This window comes from Lynx rufus, unplaced genomic scaffold (assembly GCF_022079265.1).
Source record: "Lynx rufus isolate CCGP_SWC_20201006 ecotype Redwood Valley unplaced genomic scaffold, mLynRuf1.p SCAF_8, whole genome shotgun sequence".
NCBI classification, from domain to species: domain Eukaryota; kingdom Metazoa; phylum Chordata; class Mammalia; order Carnivora; family Felidae; genus Lynx; species Lynx rufus.
Genome location: NW_025814896.1, coordinates 81015102 through 81031435, shown reverse-complemented (window position 1 = coordinate 81031435; position 16334 = coordinate 81015102). Strand labels below are relative to the sequence as shown.

Genomic DNA, 16334 nt, shown 5'->3' with positions numbered 1-16334 from the left:
ATAACAATAACAAATTACCCATGAGTTGATGGGCAAAAATTACTTACCTAAAAAAACTTGCTAAATCCAACATTTCTACCTTAGACATACAAGATATCACACTATTTGAATTCAAATCATTTAAAAGCTCTAGACTTGTTCCAAAAACGTGTTTTTATCTTTCCATGTAATAATTATGCATTAAAACTTCTAAAGATAGTGACAATAAGGCCAAAATTTTAACTTGACATAAATCAAAATGGCAATATTGAAATTCTTCAATAAAGCATGTCTCAGGAGCCTGGGTGGCTCAGTCGGTTAAGCATCTGACTCTTGATTTCAGCTCAGGTCATGATCTTATGCTTCGTGAGTTGGAGACCCACATCAGGTTCTACACTGTCAATGCGAGGATTTGGCTTGGGATGCTCTCTCTTTCTCTCTCTGTCCCTCCCCTACTTTCATGCACACTTTCTCTCTCCCTCCCTCTCTCTGTCTCTCTCTCTCAAAATAAATAAACTTAAAAAAAAAAAAAGGCATTTCTGTGCACTGGGCCTTAATCTTTCCAGTATATTTTTCAAAGGATGATTTCTACTCCCTCTTCTGTATCAATACAAACTATTCCTCACACTTAGCCGCTTTAGAGTATTCTTTCTTTAAAGCACCATTCCTATAATTAGAATGTCTTTCTTCCTCTGATTTCAAAACAGCATTTAAAAAAATCTTAATCCAAACTATCCAATTATACTGTTCTGTAAACTTACAGGCTCCCAAACATATACACAGTGTTACAGTATAACAGATTTACTTGCTTTGTACTTTTAAAATATCATCAAAAATAGCAAACAATGACTTTTCTTAATTTGAATTAAACTGCATGGGGGGAAAAAGATTAAACATAATATATGTTTTACTAAGAATAAACTCCTACCTTAGGAGAAGTGGAGAGATCTCTTCCTGCAGAAATAACTGTGTTTTCATTTACTCCTCCTATCTTTGGTGAGAGGGCTGGTGGGGCTGGGGCTTTTCTTTTCACTCTCCTTTCGGTTTCCAGTTCTTGAATTGGATTTACCAAATTATTTGGAGGAAGAGCTGGTTTAGGTTCATAAAAAGGATTAGATCTAAATGAAAGAAGAATTATTGTTAAATGTTAATCTAAAAATATTTTATTCCTAACTAAATTAATAAAATGTTAATTTATAAAACTAAAAAATACTGAAAATGACAAGGAGACACTCAAACTAGTGAGAACCTACAATTTGGAAATAATCACTATTAAGCTGTTATTTTTTAATCATTAATAAAATTTTTCCCTTTTAAAAAGTATTTAAAAATTTTTTTCATACAAGGTCACACTTAGCTCAATTGTATATAAATCCTTAGAAAAATGTTTATAGTAATAGTAAATCCTATATACTCTTCACAAACAAAAAGGAAATAAGATGTGGAAATATTGATTTGCTTTTTTATGCTCCCCATATCATTTTTTTTCCTTGCATTTCATTCCTTCTCATTAGGGAACATCTTTTATAAGTCCATTCAGCGAGGTTCTTTTAATAATAAATTCTCCCAGGCACTGAAAATGTTTTTATGTCACACTTAAATGATAATTTCGCTGGGTAGAAAATTCTAGTCAGTTAATTCATATCAGCACTTTGATGATATTAGCCCACGGTCAGCCTATTATTGCTCTTTTTTAAGTCTTCTCCTCAGGTTTCAAGCAATTTTACTATGATATGTCAAGGTGTGGATTTCTTTTCATTTATCCTGTTTCAGGTTCCTTATATTTCCTGAGTGTGAAGATTTATGTTTCATTAGTGTTTTTTTTTTTAAGTTTATCTATTTTGAGAGAGAAAGAGAGACAGTGAATGCATGAGTGGGAGAGGGGCAGTGAGAGGGGAGAGAGAATCCCAAGTAGGCTCCATGCTATCAGCAGGGAGCCCCACGCAGGGCTTGATCTCATGAACTGTGAGATCATGAATTGAGTGGAAACAAAGAGTTGGATGCTCAACTGACTGAGCTACCCAGGCGCCCCTATGTTTCATTAGTTCTAAAAAATTATTAGCCATTATCTCTTTGATAGCCTCTCTATTCTCTTCTTTAGAAAATGTTATTAGATGTATGTTGAATTAATCTCTCTCCTTCACATTTTTACAAATTTTTGTTCCTTCTGTGCTATAATCTGAATAATTTCCTCCCATCTATGATCTAATTAGCTTTTTCTCTCTTCATTTGTGTCTAATTTAATGTTTGACATTAAACCAGATATCTAGTTTATGGAGAATTTTCCATGAATTATCCATAAATTTTAAATTTTGATAAGCATTTTTCTTCATACAACCATGTATAAAATACCTCAGGTATAGAGATTTGAGTCATTAATCATTTAAACATTTACTTTAAAGTCTCTACCTGATAAATCTATTATTTGAAGTTTTTGCGTGTATAATCCTAGTGTTTCTTTTGTCTCCTGATGCTTTCTCTTAGTAAATTCTTTCCTTGTATGTTTTGTAATTCTAGATTTCAAGTTCAGGGCTTAATCTGAGGAAACCGTGCACATTCTGAGCTGGAAATGCCTCTCTTCAGAGCGTTTTATGTTTGCATTTGCCAAGTGCTTCAGGGGTCATTTTGTGTGTTCTTTTCTTGGCTTGGAGGATCCCAGACCATCCTGCCAATAGAATGTCAAATCCATATGAGGGTGGGCCTGTGTGCTTATAACTTCTTGGGGAAGACTTTTTTCCTCTACCTAATCCAGGCCCAAGCAAAAAATCTTCCTGGTTAACTCGCTCTACAAGTAGATGAGTTTTTTTTCTCATTAGTTACCCATAAACACAAGTATCTGGCATAGATGATGATTATTCTTCCTATTACACAATAGTAAACTGTTATCCTGGTACTTATTTATTAGTTTGTTGCATTCTCCACTCCCCCCCCCCCCGCCCCCCACACCAGCTGGTTCTCTGGAACCCTGTGTGTAAAGAATAAAATTTCTGAGTCTATAAGGCTAAGGTTCAGCTGACCCAAATTTAGTGATTATACCAAGATCATTCAACCTAGTCATATATAAGGCCTGTACTGGTAACAGTCCTCTGTTTCAATTATGCATGCTCTTTTAACTACAACAGTACAAGACTCACTCAGAACCAATTACCAATTATGTACACCTCTGCTTAAGAATTTATATATAGGGGCGCCTGGGTGGCGCAGTCGGTTAAGCGTCCGACTTCAGCCAGGTCACGATCTCGCGGTCTGGGAGTTCGAGCCCCGCGTCGGGCTCTGGGCTGATGGCTCAGAGCCTGGAGCCTGTTTCCGATTCTGTGTCTCCCTCTCTCTCTGCCCCTCCCCCGTTCATGCTCTGTCTCTCTCTGTCCCAAAAATAAATAAATGTTGGAAAAAAAAAATTTAAAGAATTTATATATAGATAGTCAAATCACGTGAGACTGGGTACCAAGTATATATGGATCAGAGATGGGAAACATATCATACTTGTGATGTCATTCTTACTCTGTACTCATGGCAACAATTAGTGTCATGAGATTCCTTTCTATTGAGCTAGGGTACAGCCACAGAATGTCTCTCAACTCTGGTCAGGGTAGTTACTTTTAACTGAGTGGGGTTGGCATTTATATAGAAACCTATTTCTTGTGTTCTCTCCTCTTCTTATGTCTGTGCATTCAAGAGAAAAAGAACAGGAAATAGATATATATAATTGAAAATTTGCTTTTCAAAACAAAATATTCTTGCCTAGTGACCAAGATATGCTTGATGTATTTACATCCCATGCTTACAACCTGCAGAAGAACTTGGGGGAAATCAAAGCAAGGAACAATGTTAAAATAACTAGGTGTTCAGAAAAAGCTGAACATTCTCTCTGAAAAGAGGTATAAAAGGTATCATATCCAGCCTAGAATGGAGGGCTTATCAATAACATTATTAACTAAGATTAATAAAGTGTTTATGCTGTGCTAGGTACTATTTTAAGTGTTTCACACTTACAACAATCTTATTTCTCCTGATAATTCTGAGAGCTTCATACAGCTGTTTTCAAACTCTAAAAGTAGTTTGAAGGGAGATAAATATAAAGAAATAAGTTGAAAACATAATTTTTTTTAACCCCAAAACTTAAAAAAGGGAAAAAACTTTTTCTACCCAAACTTACTACCTGCCAATTAATGTTAAGTGTTCAGGACTGAACAGACCCATGTCAATCAAACTGAATTAATTCAGTTATATGAATTACTTGGATGATATTTAAAAATTTTTTCTTGGTTAGGTTTCTCTATAATAAGCTTGCATAGTACTTTGAAATATGGCAGCTACTACAATGATCATTATTATTAATTTGTTATGTAAATATGGCTACTTTCAAGAAAAACATGTGTTAGAGGATATTTTTATTAAAAAAGAATTTGTGCTTAAAAGAAAAAAATGACAGAATCCCTTAAAACAGGTAGCTCCTCAGTACACTTTATATAACTTAATTTACAGTACTCATGAAACTTTTATAAAACTTATCTAGTATGTATACAAATATAACTAGATACTGTCCTTTTTCTTCCTGTCTCTGCCTGTTTCAAACCACTTAGGTCTCCCTCCCACTTGAATATTAGTATCCTTTGTCAAAAGAAGGTAAATGCAAGTAGAAAAAAAGCTCATAATCATCTGATTCCCAAAGCTGGATGGTAAGATTCATCATTAACTAGCAACTAATCAAAGGAAATTTTCTTGAAACAATTAGAGCTACATTTCTCACTCTGTTTTACATGGCACATGCAGTAAAAATGAAATTTGTATGTCATTCTAGGGTAAAAATATAGGAAGCTGATGGAAAACAGAAGTACCAGGGTCTCCAGCTGCCCTGGACCACACCTCACTGCAAGACGGACTAAGGGAATAAGTATCTCTGCACATCTATTATTTGCCTGTGAGAAAACAGTGTGCTAGGCACCTAATGGGTACCTAATTTAGTACCCATTAGATATAAATCAAAGTAAGACAAGAAGCTTCTACTTCTAAGGGTTCCGAATGATCCTTCCTATGGATCAGACATTTCTAAGTAAAACTGAATTTCCTACTCTTTAAGAACAGGATGCGATTATATTTATATGAAGTGTCCAGAACAGTCAAATCCATATAGACAAAAAGTAGATTAATGGTTTTCAGGAGGTGGGGGAAGGGAGGAATTGAAACTAACTATTAATAGGTAAAGTATTTCTTTTGGGGGTGATGAAATGTTGTAGAATTAGATTGTGGTTATGGCTGCACAGCACAGTGAATTAGTTAAGAACCACTGAAGTGTACACTTTAAATAAGGAATTTTATGTTATGTGAAGTATATCTCAATTAAAAAGTACTATTTAAAAAAGTGATTAGGAATAATATCTATTATATATATGATTGTCAACACTGCTTCCTTCTCTAAAAAACAAGAGTTATATAGAATTATTGATCAATGCATTTTTAAAAATATTTAATATTTTTTGTAAAGAAATACTATTTAAGGAATTAGCATAATTCCTATTTCAGTGCTTTCTACATCACTTTGGATAAAGAAAAATTTTTTTATGCTTGTATTATATACTCGAGCAATAAATTAGTTAAAAAGAATTACAGAAAGAAAAACTATAAATTGATTAGAAACATGATTAATAAACATACTAATAAAGAATAAAATATGAAACAAGAGTACAGTGAAATATATAGTCTTCCTTTCACTTTGAAAATTTATGTTTCTTTGGAAAAACAATCCACATTTATCTCTGAATAAAATTTAATGACAACTTTCCTTCAGAACCAGACATACAACCATACCAGAAATGATTTTATGCTAGACCCCAAAACATTTCATAAATGTTTTGGAAAAAAATATTGTTTGATTTTTGGTTTTCAATTTTGCTACAATAACTAGAATGGCTGAACTGACTTCCAAACAAGAGAAAACTGAGAAGCCCATGTGATTGCTAAGTGGAAAGGACATGTGCTACTAGCACTGAAGGGTGTTTACTTGCTCTTGGTGCTGATGGATATGCTGAGGTTCTGAAGGTTGTTTTACACATCAAAGAACTCAGCACTATTTGTGATAGGTTTATGTCAGAGGATGCAGGAAGAGTTTGATAATGGAAGATGAGTAATACAGGCTTTTCACTTGAGGAAAGGTCATAAGTTTATTACTGAAGTAAGAACAAATTTTGGAAGATTTCTAATGTGGTTAGACTTACAAACTTTTAGAGAAAAAAGATAAGAAAAAAGAACAGAGTTCTTCCTGGACTCTCACATTAGCTGATGAGCAATCTTTAGAATCTGTGTATATATTCCTATTAAAAAAAAAAAAAAGCTGAAGTGTTTATAGGCACCCTCTGGTAATCTCAGATGATTGAGCAATTTAGAATGTTCTTTATTCATGGGAAACTTGTAAAGACTGTGACTTTCATGGGGAAAAAAAAAATGGTCAAAAGGAAACACCCAATGATTCTGATTTTAGTTTTCATTAAGGCATTTTAAACATTTAAACAAACATTAAATGTCTCTTTAACTTGTTAATAGGAAAGAGCAGGGTGTGTGTGTGTGTGTGTGTGTGTGTGTGTGTGTGTGTTGTGTAATACTCATGCCTCTTGGAATGACTGAATGCTTGTACTTAAAGTTTATATTTACATTCAAATACTGTAGGTGTGTGGCTATTACTCAGCACCTACACCACCCATGAGAAATTTTATTTTCATCACACATTAGCTATTTCAAAGAAAGCAAATATAATAACTTTAGCTAGAGTTGAGCCAATTTTTCCAACCCCTGTACAGTTATTAATTAGTATTGAGAGCTAAACCTCGGTTTGGAATCAGATGATTACTATGATATATTTCTATGTATTTAAGGCAAACTGGAACATTTTAGGTTTTATCAAAATCTAACCAGGCCCATGGAAGCATGTAGCACATGTGAGAGTCATAGGCCATGTGATGTAAAATGGGAAAAAGTTGAGAAATACAGTTCTAGAGCAATAGAAAACAGGTCAACTACCTCATTCTTTCAAACAAGTCTTTCAAATATTTGAATTTGGTTATTATAATTCTCTTAAATAATCTTTCTTCTAAGTCAAATAGTCTGTATGACCTTAATCACTGCTCATTTGATGTGGTTTCTGGACGTTTTTGATGACTCTGTTGCTCTATTCTTTTAATGCTCTGAATTACCAATGTCCCTTGTACAGTTGGCAGAACCTAGAAGTAAAATACTGCTCAAAATAGGAGCTGACCAATGCACAGGAAAAAATGACATTTCTTCCTTCACACGAAGCAACTGCTCCCAACTTTCATACATTGAAGGAGCCTTTTTATTATTTCCCTCACAATCTATTATATCCCCATTATTCTGAAAGATTTTCATACTTACCTGTATTTTTAAAGAAATAACTATTTTTCCCAAGATCTAAATAATCTTAATACACTAAAATTCACATATTTCTAAGGAAAACAAAGACACATACAGCCTCACTACAAGTAAACATATAATTACTATTCTATTAATTTCATCATCTGTGCCATTGCTACATCCGTATCTAATGACTTGAGTTTCCTCCTCATTATGGGTCAGATTTTCCTGCTTCTGTACATGCCTGATAGATTTTTCATTGGTTGTCAGACATAGTGAATTTTATATTTTGGGTGCTGGATTTTTTGGTATTCCCTTTGGTATCTTTGGTATATTTGTGTGGCATGCAATTGAGTTACTTGGAATCATTTTGAGTGTTTTGAGCCTTGCTTTTAAGCTTTGCTAGGCAAGCCCAGAACAGCCTTTTGTCTAGGCTAATCTCACTACATTAGTAAGACACCTTTCTGAGGACTCGACCTGATGTCCCACGTGTTAGGAACTGCTTGGAAACAAACTATTCTTGGTCCTGGGTGAACTCCAGGGATGCTTCTGTCATGTTTCCTCTATGTATGCTCTCATCAGTGCTCAGCTAAAGACTCAGGGGGAATCTTCTACAGATCTCTGGAACTCTTTGTATGAGTCGTTCTCTCTTCTCTGATAACTCTGTCCACAATTCTATTCTCCTCAGTACGCCCAAAGTCCAAACTGTCTCCTCAACTCATGGAGATTACTAGGACTTTTGGGTTCTCTCTCCCTAAACTAGAGCTGGAAATTCTCTCCCATAAATAAAACTAAGACAAGTATAGGGCTCATCTTCTTTGTTTCTGTTCTCTTAGAAATCACACTGTTCTGTGTTATTTGTATCCAATGTCTGAAAACCATTGTTTCATATATTTTATTCAGTTTTTTAGTTGTTTAAGACAAGAAGCTATATCCAGTCTGTGTTAATCCATCACGGCTAGAAGTAGAAGTTTTACTGTTGCTTTTTAACATACTCAGGGCCACAATCTGCAGCCACACAGGTTGTGAACTATATACCTCCAGAATACAATGTGCACATACCCTTCCCCCATTCTCACCCTAGATTTGAGTAAAATGGCAGCCCTAAACATTCTATTTATAATGAGCTTATAATCAATAACATTCATATTTGGATAAGAATAACTCAAAGATAATTCATACTTTATAATTATGATCTTGTTGTTTGGAATCTGAACAAGTGTCCTCACCAAATAATTATCATAAATGATTATTTGGTTCCCACAAGAGAACCTAATTGAAGTATAATGCCTACAGTAATTGATTAAAAACACCTAAGTGACATTTGTAATGACAATTAAAATTCTAACCAGAGATTCCAAGAACATATTTCTCTCCATTATTAGTTTACTGTGCACACACATTCACATGGAAGAGGGTGGGAGAATAAAGGTCAAGATCATAAAAATTCAGGTGGACATGAGATAGATACTAACCTGTAAATTGTATATTAACACGAGGAAAAAACTCTTTTTACCCATGTAAAGGTTTATTATAGAAGCATCTCTTTAGTTAATATAGAGACTGACGTATGATGATAGCAGAATAAAATGTACTTACTCATCCAACTCTTCTTCTTCTGTTTTAGAACTATCAGCATAGAGGTACTTGCTCATGTCCACAGGTCTTACATTTTTTCTTTTTGTAGACTGGGGAGGAGAATCCTTTATAGTTACAAAAGTTTCTGGCTCATCAAATGGGTTCAAATACTGAGGAGTCTGTACCTCTTTAAAGGGATTATAGCTATTATTATAAAAAGATTCTTCTGTTTTTTTAGGTGATGCTGTTTCAGTGACTGGTTCTATAAAACAATAGCAAAAGATGAATTAAATCAAATTAATATTACCTGATATTTTCTTATATTTTTGGTGTTTTCAAAAATAATCTTGAATTAATCTCTTATGAGGCTGAAAAGGTCAAAACAATAATATGTTTTAGAGGGGCTAAGTTCAGAAGATGGGTTACCTAAGATCTTTGTCTACTTCTCCAGGAATGCTGCTTCCTAATATGGCATCTTTGGAATGCACTTTGAGTCTCTAATATTATTAGTATTACAGTATGGCAATTTTTGAAATTTTAACCTTCTTAGAGGTATAATATTCTATTTACTGTTTATTTTACTTGACTATACTAGCTTGCCATCCTAAACTGATATAAAATAAATTTCTGTTTTTAAGAACATTAAGTGAGTTAAAATGTGAAATTGTCTTTGGTAGTTACACAAGCAGAGACCACTTAGGGAAGTGAAAATTCATTCTGGACTATATCAAAAATATACCCACACATCACTGAATTTGTTTCTTCAAAGCCTTCTAAGAGTACGTTTTTGTATGCTGCACAATCTGAAATTTTTAGAGCTTTTAATGAGATGTTTGATTTTTTTCAATATGACTTGGATCCAATCAATACTCTATTTAATAATGTAAAGGACTAACATAAAATTCGGAGGTTGAAAGCACTACATTCAAATCATACTGATAAACTGATAGTCATGTTACACCAAATTCTTCTAAATTCTTCTTGCATGTGAACACAAGTGCAGTAGGGGCAGAGAGAGAATCCCAAGCAGGCTCTGCGCTGTCAGCACAGAGCCCCACACGGGGCTCTGATGAACCATGAGATCATGACCTGAGCTGAAATTAAGAGTTGGACGCTCAACCAACTGAGCCACCCAGGTGCCCCTAAATTTTATTATTTTAAATTTCATTTTGAAAACCAAGGTACCCTTAAAAATAAAATTCTGACTCACAGAATTCTGACTCACAAAAAGCACTCATGTCCTTCAATGATACTTATGACGTGCTTAGTATAATCCTTTTTCTTCTTTTCTATGTCTTAATATTTTAAAACAAAACTAGAACTTGTAATAAAACTGTCCAAAATTTGGTCATGGATTCTGCTCACAAAAATAAATGTTTTCCCAAAATGAAGAAAAGTTTCAGAGAGCCACCAATCATAATGTAGTTTAAAAGTTGGTTTTAATTATGTTGTGCAACCCTGACAAAATATTCTAGAAGGCAGAAAACTGGTTACTGAAATTCTCAAGAAAAATAACTGTGAATTTCATGTGACACTTCAAACAATTTAATCCAATTATTATAAAAATTTCATGACTGACATATTTACAACTTTTACATTTTAACGTTAAACTCCTTTTACTTATATACTTTAGACATTAGCCCAGAAAACTTATTTTGTCTTTATATTGGGAAAAAAAAATTCTGAATTGAAATTCTATACACCATGAAGAAGCAATTACAAAGTGTGAAAGAGATTTCATAAAATCATAATAAATACTGAAATGAATTTAAATAAAATTTAAATTTTAAATTTAAATTTAAATCTAGACTACGCTAGAGAAGACTCAGCAACGGTAACTTTTGTAACACCAGGATAATACTCAAACTTAACACTGCATTAGAATCTTTAAAAAATAATGTAAATGAGGCATTTTCTTTTCTCTGTAGGGGCAGAGACTGGAAGATTTTGCCTATTCAATTTTTTATTAACAAATATCAAGTCTCAAATGCTGGAGAAACAGGCAAAACTGGTCAATGGAAATAAGATTTTTATTTTTACTTTCAGGAAGAGGACTGCAAAAACTGATCCAAGCAAATTCATCATTTACAAAACCAAAAACAAGAAAGTATTTAAACCACAGAGCACGATTTGAAGATGGCAGAAATGGCAACAAAGGAGGGTTTAAAATAAGATTATTTTATATAAAAGCTAACAAATACATTTAATAACTTTCTAAAAGGGTCACTGAAGCACAAAATGTCATGAATCTAAGACGAGAATTGAAGCTGTAAAGGCAAATAAAAGAACCATCTAAACAACAGCAACACATTATTTTTTCCTCAAAGGCTTTTGTTACCTGAGGATGCGAATTTTTGATCAATAAAAATTTAAAAATTACTTCTAGAAAAACAAGTATTCTTCTATTAGAAAATACTTAGTCCAAAGTCTCTGAGAGATGTATATTTAAAGAAAATACTGGTTGTCACATTTTCTTTTTTTCTTTTCTTTTTTTTTTTTTTTTTAGCTCTATAGGCATGATTAAATATTCTGAGTCAGGTTGGCTAACCGTTCCTAAACAAAAATTATGTGTTATCTTCTACTCCTTTCAATACCTCAGAAATCAGACCTACATGTATTTTTTTAAATTGTTTTTATTTGATTTTGAAGTGGAAAGTTCAAATACTGGTGTCTCAAAATGCTGTGGTAATATTTTAAAACTCAGATATATGTAGCACACAACTGAGGAGAAGCTGTGTGGTCAAAAGAAGACACTTGATTAGGAATCTTAGCTCCACCTCCACTTCCATTTACCTAAAGTTCTGATTCAAATCAGTGAATTCCTCTGGGCCTCAGTTTCTTAATCTATGAAAAGAGGCAGCCGAAGTAGATTACTTATAAGATTTATGATAGCCATTGAGATTTAAAATATATCCTTAATATATATAGCTTACAAACAAAATCTCATTATTTTAAATTTACTAGTTTAGAAGCTGGTAAGAAGGGAGAAAGTACAGAAGAGAAGACGAAACGGATTATAAAGTGAGATTGCTCCAACAAGAGTGAATCCTGAAGTTAAAACTGCATTTTCACCATGAGAGGTAGTAACAAAATTCTTCAAAGCTCATGAGGATTTCATAAGAGCAGTCTAAAAGATGTACACACTGGTTAATCATTCTTGCATTTACTTTGGAAAAACAGTTTAATTAAACAGAGGTCTCACTCCTTCCACAGCTCTTATCTAGGCTTTAAGAGTTCAAAACTACGTGATAAGAAAAATGACTTAGGAAAAAAAAACTCCCTGGATTTATTCCTTGCAAGTATGTTGTATACATGATAGCGGTGGTTTGCAGGCTTCTTTTTGCTCCATGCCATTTACATACACAACCTACTCTCACTACTGACTATAATTCTCAGCCTGAGACATGAACTGTGGGGTGGAGGGGTTCACTGGACTCTCTGAGGGTGAGGTCAGAGGAGCTGACAGAGAAGCCATCCCCACAACCCCAGGGTCAGCATGTCTCACAACTTGCCCCTACTTTGGTAGGCTACTCTGATGAGACTTTACTATATGCCGGGTAGGTAAAATACTGTTATCTCTAACATTAGAGCTTTACTATCTAACTTGACCAAAGTAATAGAGAATTTAAAAATAAGCCTCATGTAGACGGTGGATGGAGAGGAAGGGTAAAATAGGTGAAGGGGGATTCGGATTGCGCTTATCGTGATGAGCACAGAGTAATGCATAGAATTGTTGGATCACTGTTATGGAACACCTGAAACTAACCTAACACTGCATGTTAATTATACTGGAATTAAAAAAAAAAAAAAGCCCCATGTAAATGTTTATGTGAAGGTATCTTTTTTTCTTTAAAAATAATTCAATGGAAGCTACTCAGATTTGTTGATCAACTGCAGGTGGCATTGAACACAATAATATCATCATAAACAAAATTACTTTGAGTCTTTGAAAAAAAGAAACTCTTCCCACGTTATTATTCAAAATAACTTCACTTTATAAAGACTTTAAAAAGTACAGAAAAAAATTTGCTACCTTCTGAGTCAGGATCTCCAAATGGGTTTAATTCTGCTACATCAGGATCACCAAATGGATTTAAATTCACAGTGGCCAAGTCCTTTTCTGCTTCATCCAAAAAGTTAAGTTTGTTGATAAGCTCTGAAAATAAACATATGTATTAGTTCACTATGATTATAGCTAAGTACAATTTTATCAATCATTCAAAAATATTTCAAATTATAATTCACATTAATAATACCTGCAAATAATAAGATGTAGCATTTTACCTATGGCAGAATGCCATTCAAGTATTTTGTAGCATACCAACACATTCAAATAAAACAAAACAAATATATGCATATTAATTTGAAAATTATGTCAGAAAAAAAAGAAAATTATGTCAGATAATGAACGAGAGAAACTTTCATGGGACTCTAATTTGATCCAACAAAAAAGTACTGAGATAGATTCTTAGAAACCTATCCTTCACTCCTAAATATGAATCATTTAAATGGGTTTAATGTAAGCAAATATTTTAAAACAGTATACTTATGATATATAAGCTGAGTGAAGATATATGGTCACATAATATGATGATACTGATATAAGGCTTTGCTAAAGATGGTAAGTTATTCTGTTGCCTGTTGGTACACTACAAATTACCAAGAAAACATTCAAGGAAAAGCACAAAGACAAAACTGACAGCTAATAAGTACAGACAGAAGTCAAGAGGTAGCAGGTCACAGTAAATACAGGCAATCAGAAGCAGAAAGAAAGGAAGAAAGCTCTTAGACCTTCAGAGGAACTGGCTGATTTAGCTGAAGGCATATTTGCTTGCTTTATGCAGTCATCTTGATCTTCATCTAAGCTGCTCAGAGCATTCAATTGGTTTACAATTTCTGTAAACAGAAGCCAGTCGAGACAAATGTAAGGTAAGGTCATTTAATTAAAGAGCCATAGAAGCATGCTGTTACTCAAAAAGACAAAGAGAGGGGATGTTTGGTTAATCACGAGAGTACATTTAGAGGATGTTATTGTGATGGACTATAACAGATGTATTTAACTGAAAGTTAATGCTCTACTCATATTTTAAAATAGAAAACATTTTGTTAAATTTATATCATTAATATAACAACCATGTTAATAAACACAAAACAAAGATAATAACCCAAGAGGTTGACACTGGCTTTTAGCAACCACATTTTGTATTTGTAAAACAGTACTTTAAACGCATATGTTAGAAACAATAAAAAATGTCCTCTGATACTACAGATAATATGTACTATTTTTCATAATATTCTAAATGTACTAAAGGTTTTAAGAAGTGTATCTACATGAATCATGAACATAATAAGCACTTGTTCATGTTCCACAATTTTAAAAATCAGCACAAAATAAGAAAAGTAGAAACAGCTACTGTTTTCTACTCTTGTTTTTCTAACTGTTCTTTTAAAGGAACTCCCGAGTGTTGGCTTTAGGAAATCTTATAATTTAGCCAATAAGAAACAGAACAAAAGACAAGGTTAGATAGAAAAATACTAAAATAAGATAGAATTCATTTGGTACATAAATAGAATCTTTTAACATGATTCATATATATTTTGGACAACTCTGAATATGTGCAATTATCACTAACTGGGTGAAAATTAACTTGAAAAAAGAATAAGAGCCAATAGGGTATTCTATTTAACTCTTGCTGTTTCCAAAGTTACAACCTGGGAATACCTTAGGTATTAGACAAACAAAACAGATCCAGATTATTCAGTGGTAAAGAAAAAAAATGATTAGAAATAGAAAATAGTTATAAATTCAGCATTTAAAAATGGTATTCTATAGCACTGTAAATCTAAGTACACACTCTAAATTTTATTTGAACTAAATCAGAGTACACAGTTCAAAAAGGTTGCCTTCGTCCATTCATTTGTTGTTGAATTAATATTTATTACTCTGTGCCAAGTACTATCCTTAGGGCACAAGGATGAAAAAAAAATACGTGGTATTGCCCTCTTGGAATTTACATCCTATAAAAATACAAATTAATACTGAAACAGACTTAGTAAATGACTACTAGAATATGAGGTGATCAGAAAGATTATAGATCTTTGAGCTAAATATACATAAAAATTTGATAAACTTATTCAATTTTTTTGTCTTAATGAGAAATGCATTTTGCATGGATAAAATTACTTGATATTTAAACAAGGGGTGCTTGAGTGGCTCAGTGGGTTAAGCGTCCGACTTCGGCTCAGGTCATGATCTCACAATTCGTGGGTTCGAGCCCCGCTTCAGATTCTGTGTCTCCCTCTCTCTCTGCCCTTCCCTCGGAAGTACTCTCTCTCTCTCTCTCTCTCTCTCTCTCTCAAAAATAAATAAAAACATTTTTAAAAAAATTTAAAAAGTTAATTTTAATTATGTTGTGCAATTGTATTCCTAGATGTGCAATTACTAGTTAAAAAAAATTTTTTTTAATGTTTATTTATTTTAGAGAGAGAGAGTGCAAGCAGATGGGAAGCAGAGAGAGAGGGAGACAGAGGATGTGAAGTGAGCTCTCCACTGACAGCAGAGAGCCTGGCGTGGGGCTCAAACTCATGAACCATGAGATCATGACCTGAGCTGAAGTCAGACACTAAACTGACTAAGCCACCCAGGTGCCCCACTACATTAAAATTATTTTAAGTAATGCTTAAAGATTTGTAGTTTTTCTTATATAGCTAACACATTTTAATTATTTTATTATAATCAGTGAAGGTGGAAATCAATCATTTGCTAAACATCTTATAAAATAAGTATCATAGAGGAGTACCGGAGAAATATGAGACTTGGTCCTTACCTTCAAAACATTAATATTACTCTATAGAGATTTAGATACAACATGGGAATTTCTTTAAACATTATCAAGATGACTCCATCATATGATTAAATTATTTACATTGTGGTATTTCTAGACGTTTAGAATGTTTCCTCCCCTTCACCATGCTTTTAGTGACATCTAAAATCAGTGATGACCATTTCCTCATTAACCCCAAATAATTTCATCTTTCCATTCTGTTCACTGATGACAGTCGTCCTTATCCTAGTTTTCCTATTTATCCATATCTTAAATAAATCTTTACATTACTCCTAGAACTTTTGCTTTAGAACTTTCATTCATGTTAACCAAGTGAAAAGGTAATTCTGATTAGCTATACCAATACTCCCTCTATTTGGTATGTAAATAAATGTTAATTCAAATCATAAAGAGAGGCAAGTTCCAAAGAAATACCATCTAACTTATTTAATAAGCATTTATCAAGTACCAATATGTGTCTTTGGTAGTACCTGCCCTCACGGCTTTATAGTTTTATGGGATAGGCAGGCAAGTGAAGCAATATACAATGTATGGTAAGTATGATAAATATTATGATTGAGATATTCA

The 16334-nt window shown here is 33.3% G+C and overlaps 1 protein-coding gene across 3 annotated transcripts in view; it reads right to left on the bottom strand.

The window, feature by feature from the left end:
• The window catches only part of EHBP1 (EH domain binding protein 1), a 338289-nt gene that overhangs the window by 174902 nt on the left and 147053 nt on the right, over positions 1 to 16334 (bottom strand). For all 3 annotated transcript variants that reach the window (XM_047068138.1, XM_047068136.1, XM_047068137.1), the window contains exons 8-10: positions 12956 to 13078; positions 8944 to 9184; positions 908 to 1097 (exon numbers count right to left, since the gene is read on the bottom strand). In XM_047068138.1, the coding sequence (XP_046924094.1) occupies positions 908 to 1097; positions 8944 to 9184; positions 12956 to 13078 (554 nt within the window). The remainder of the gene's footprint in view (positions 1 to 907; positions 1098 to 8943; positions 9185 to 12955; positions 13079 to 16334) is intronic.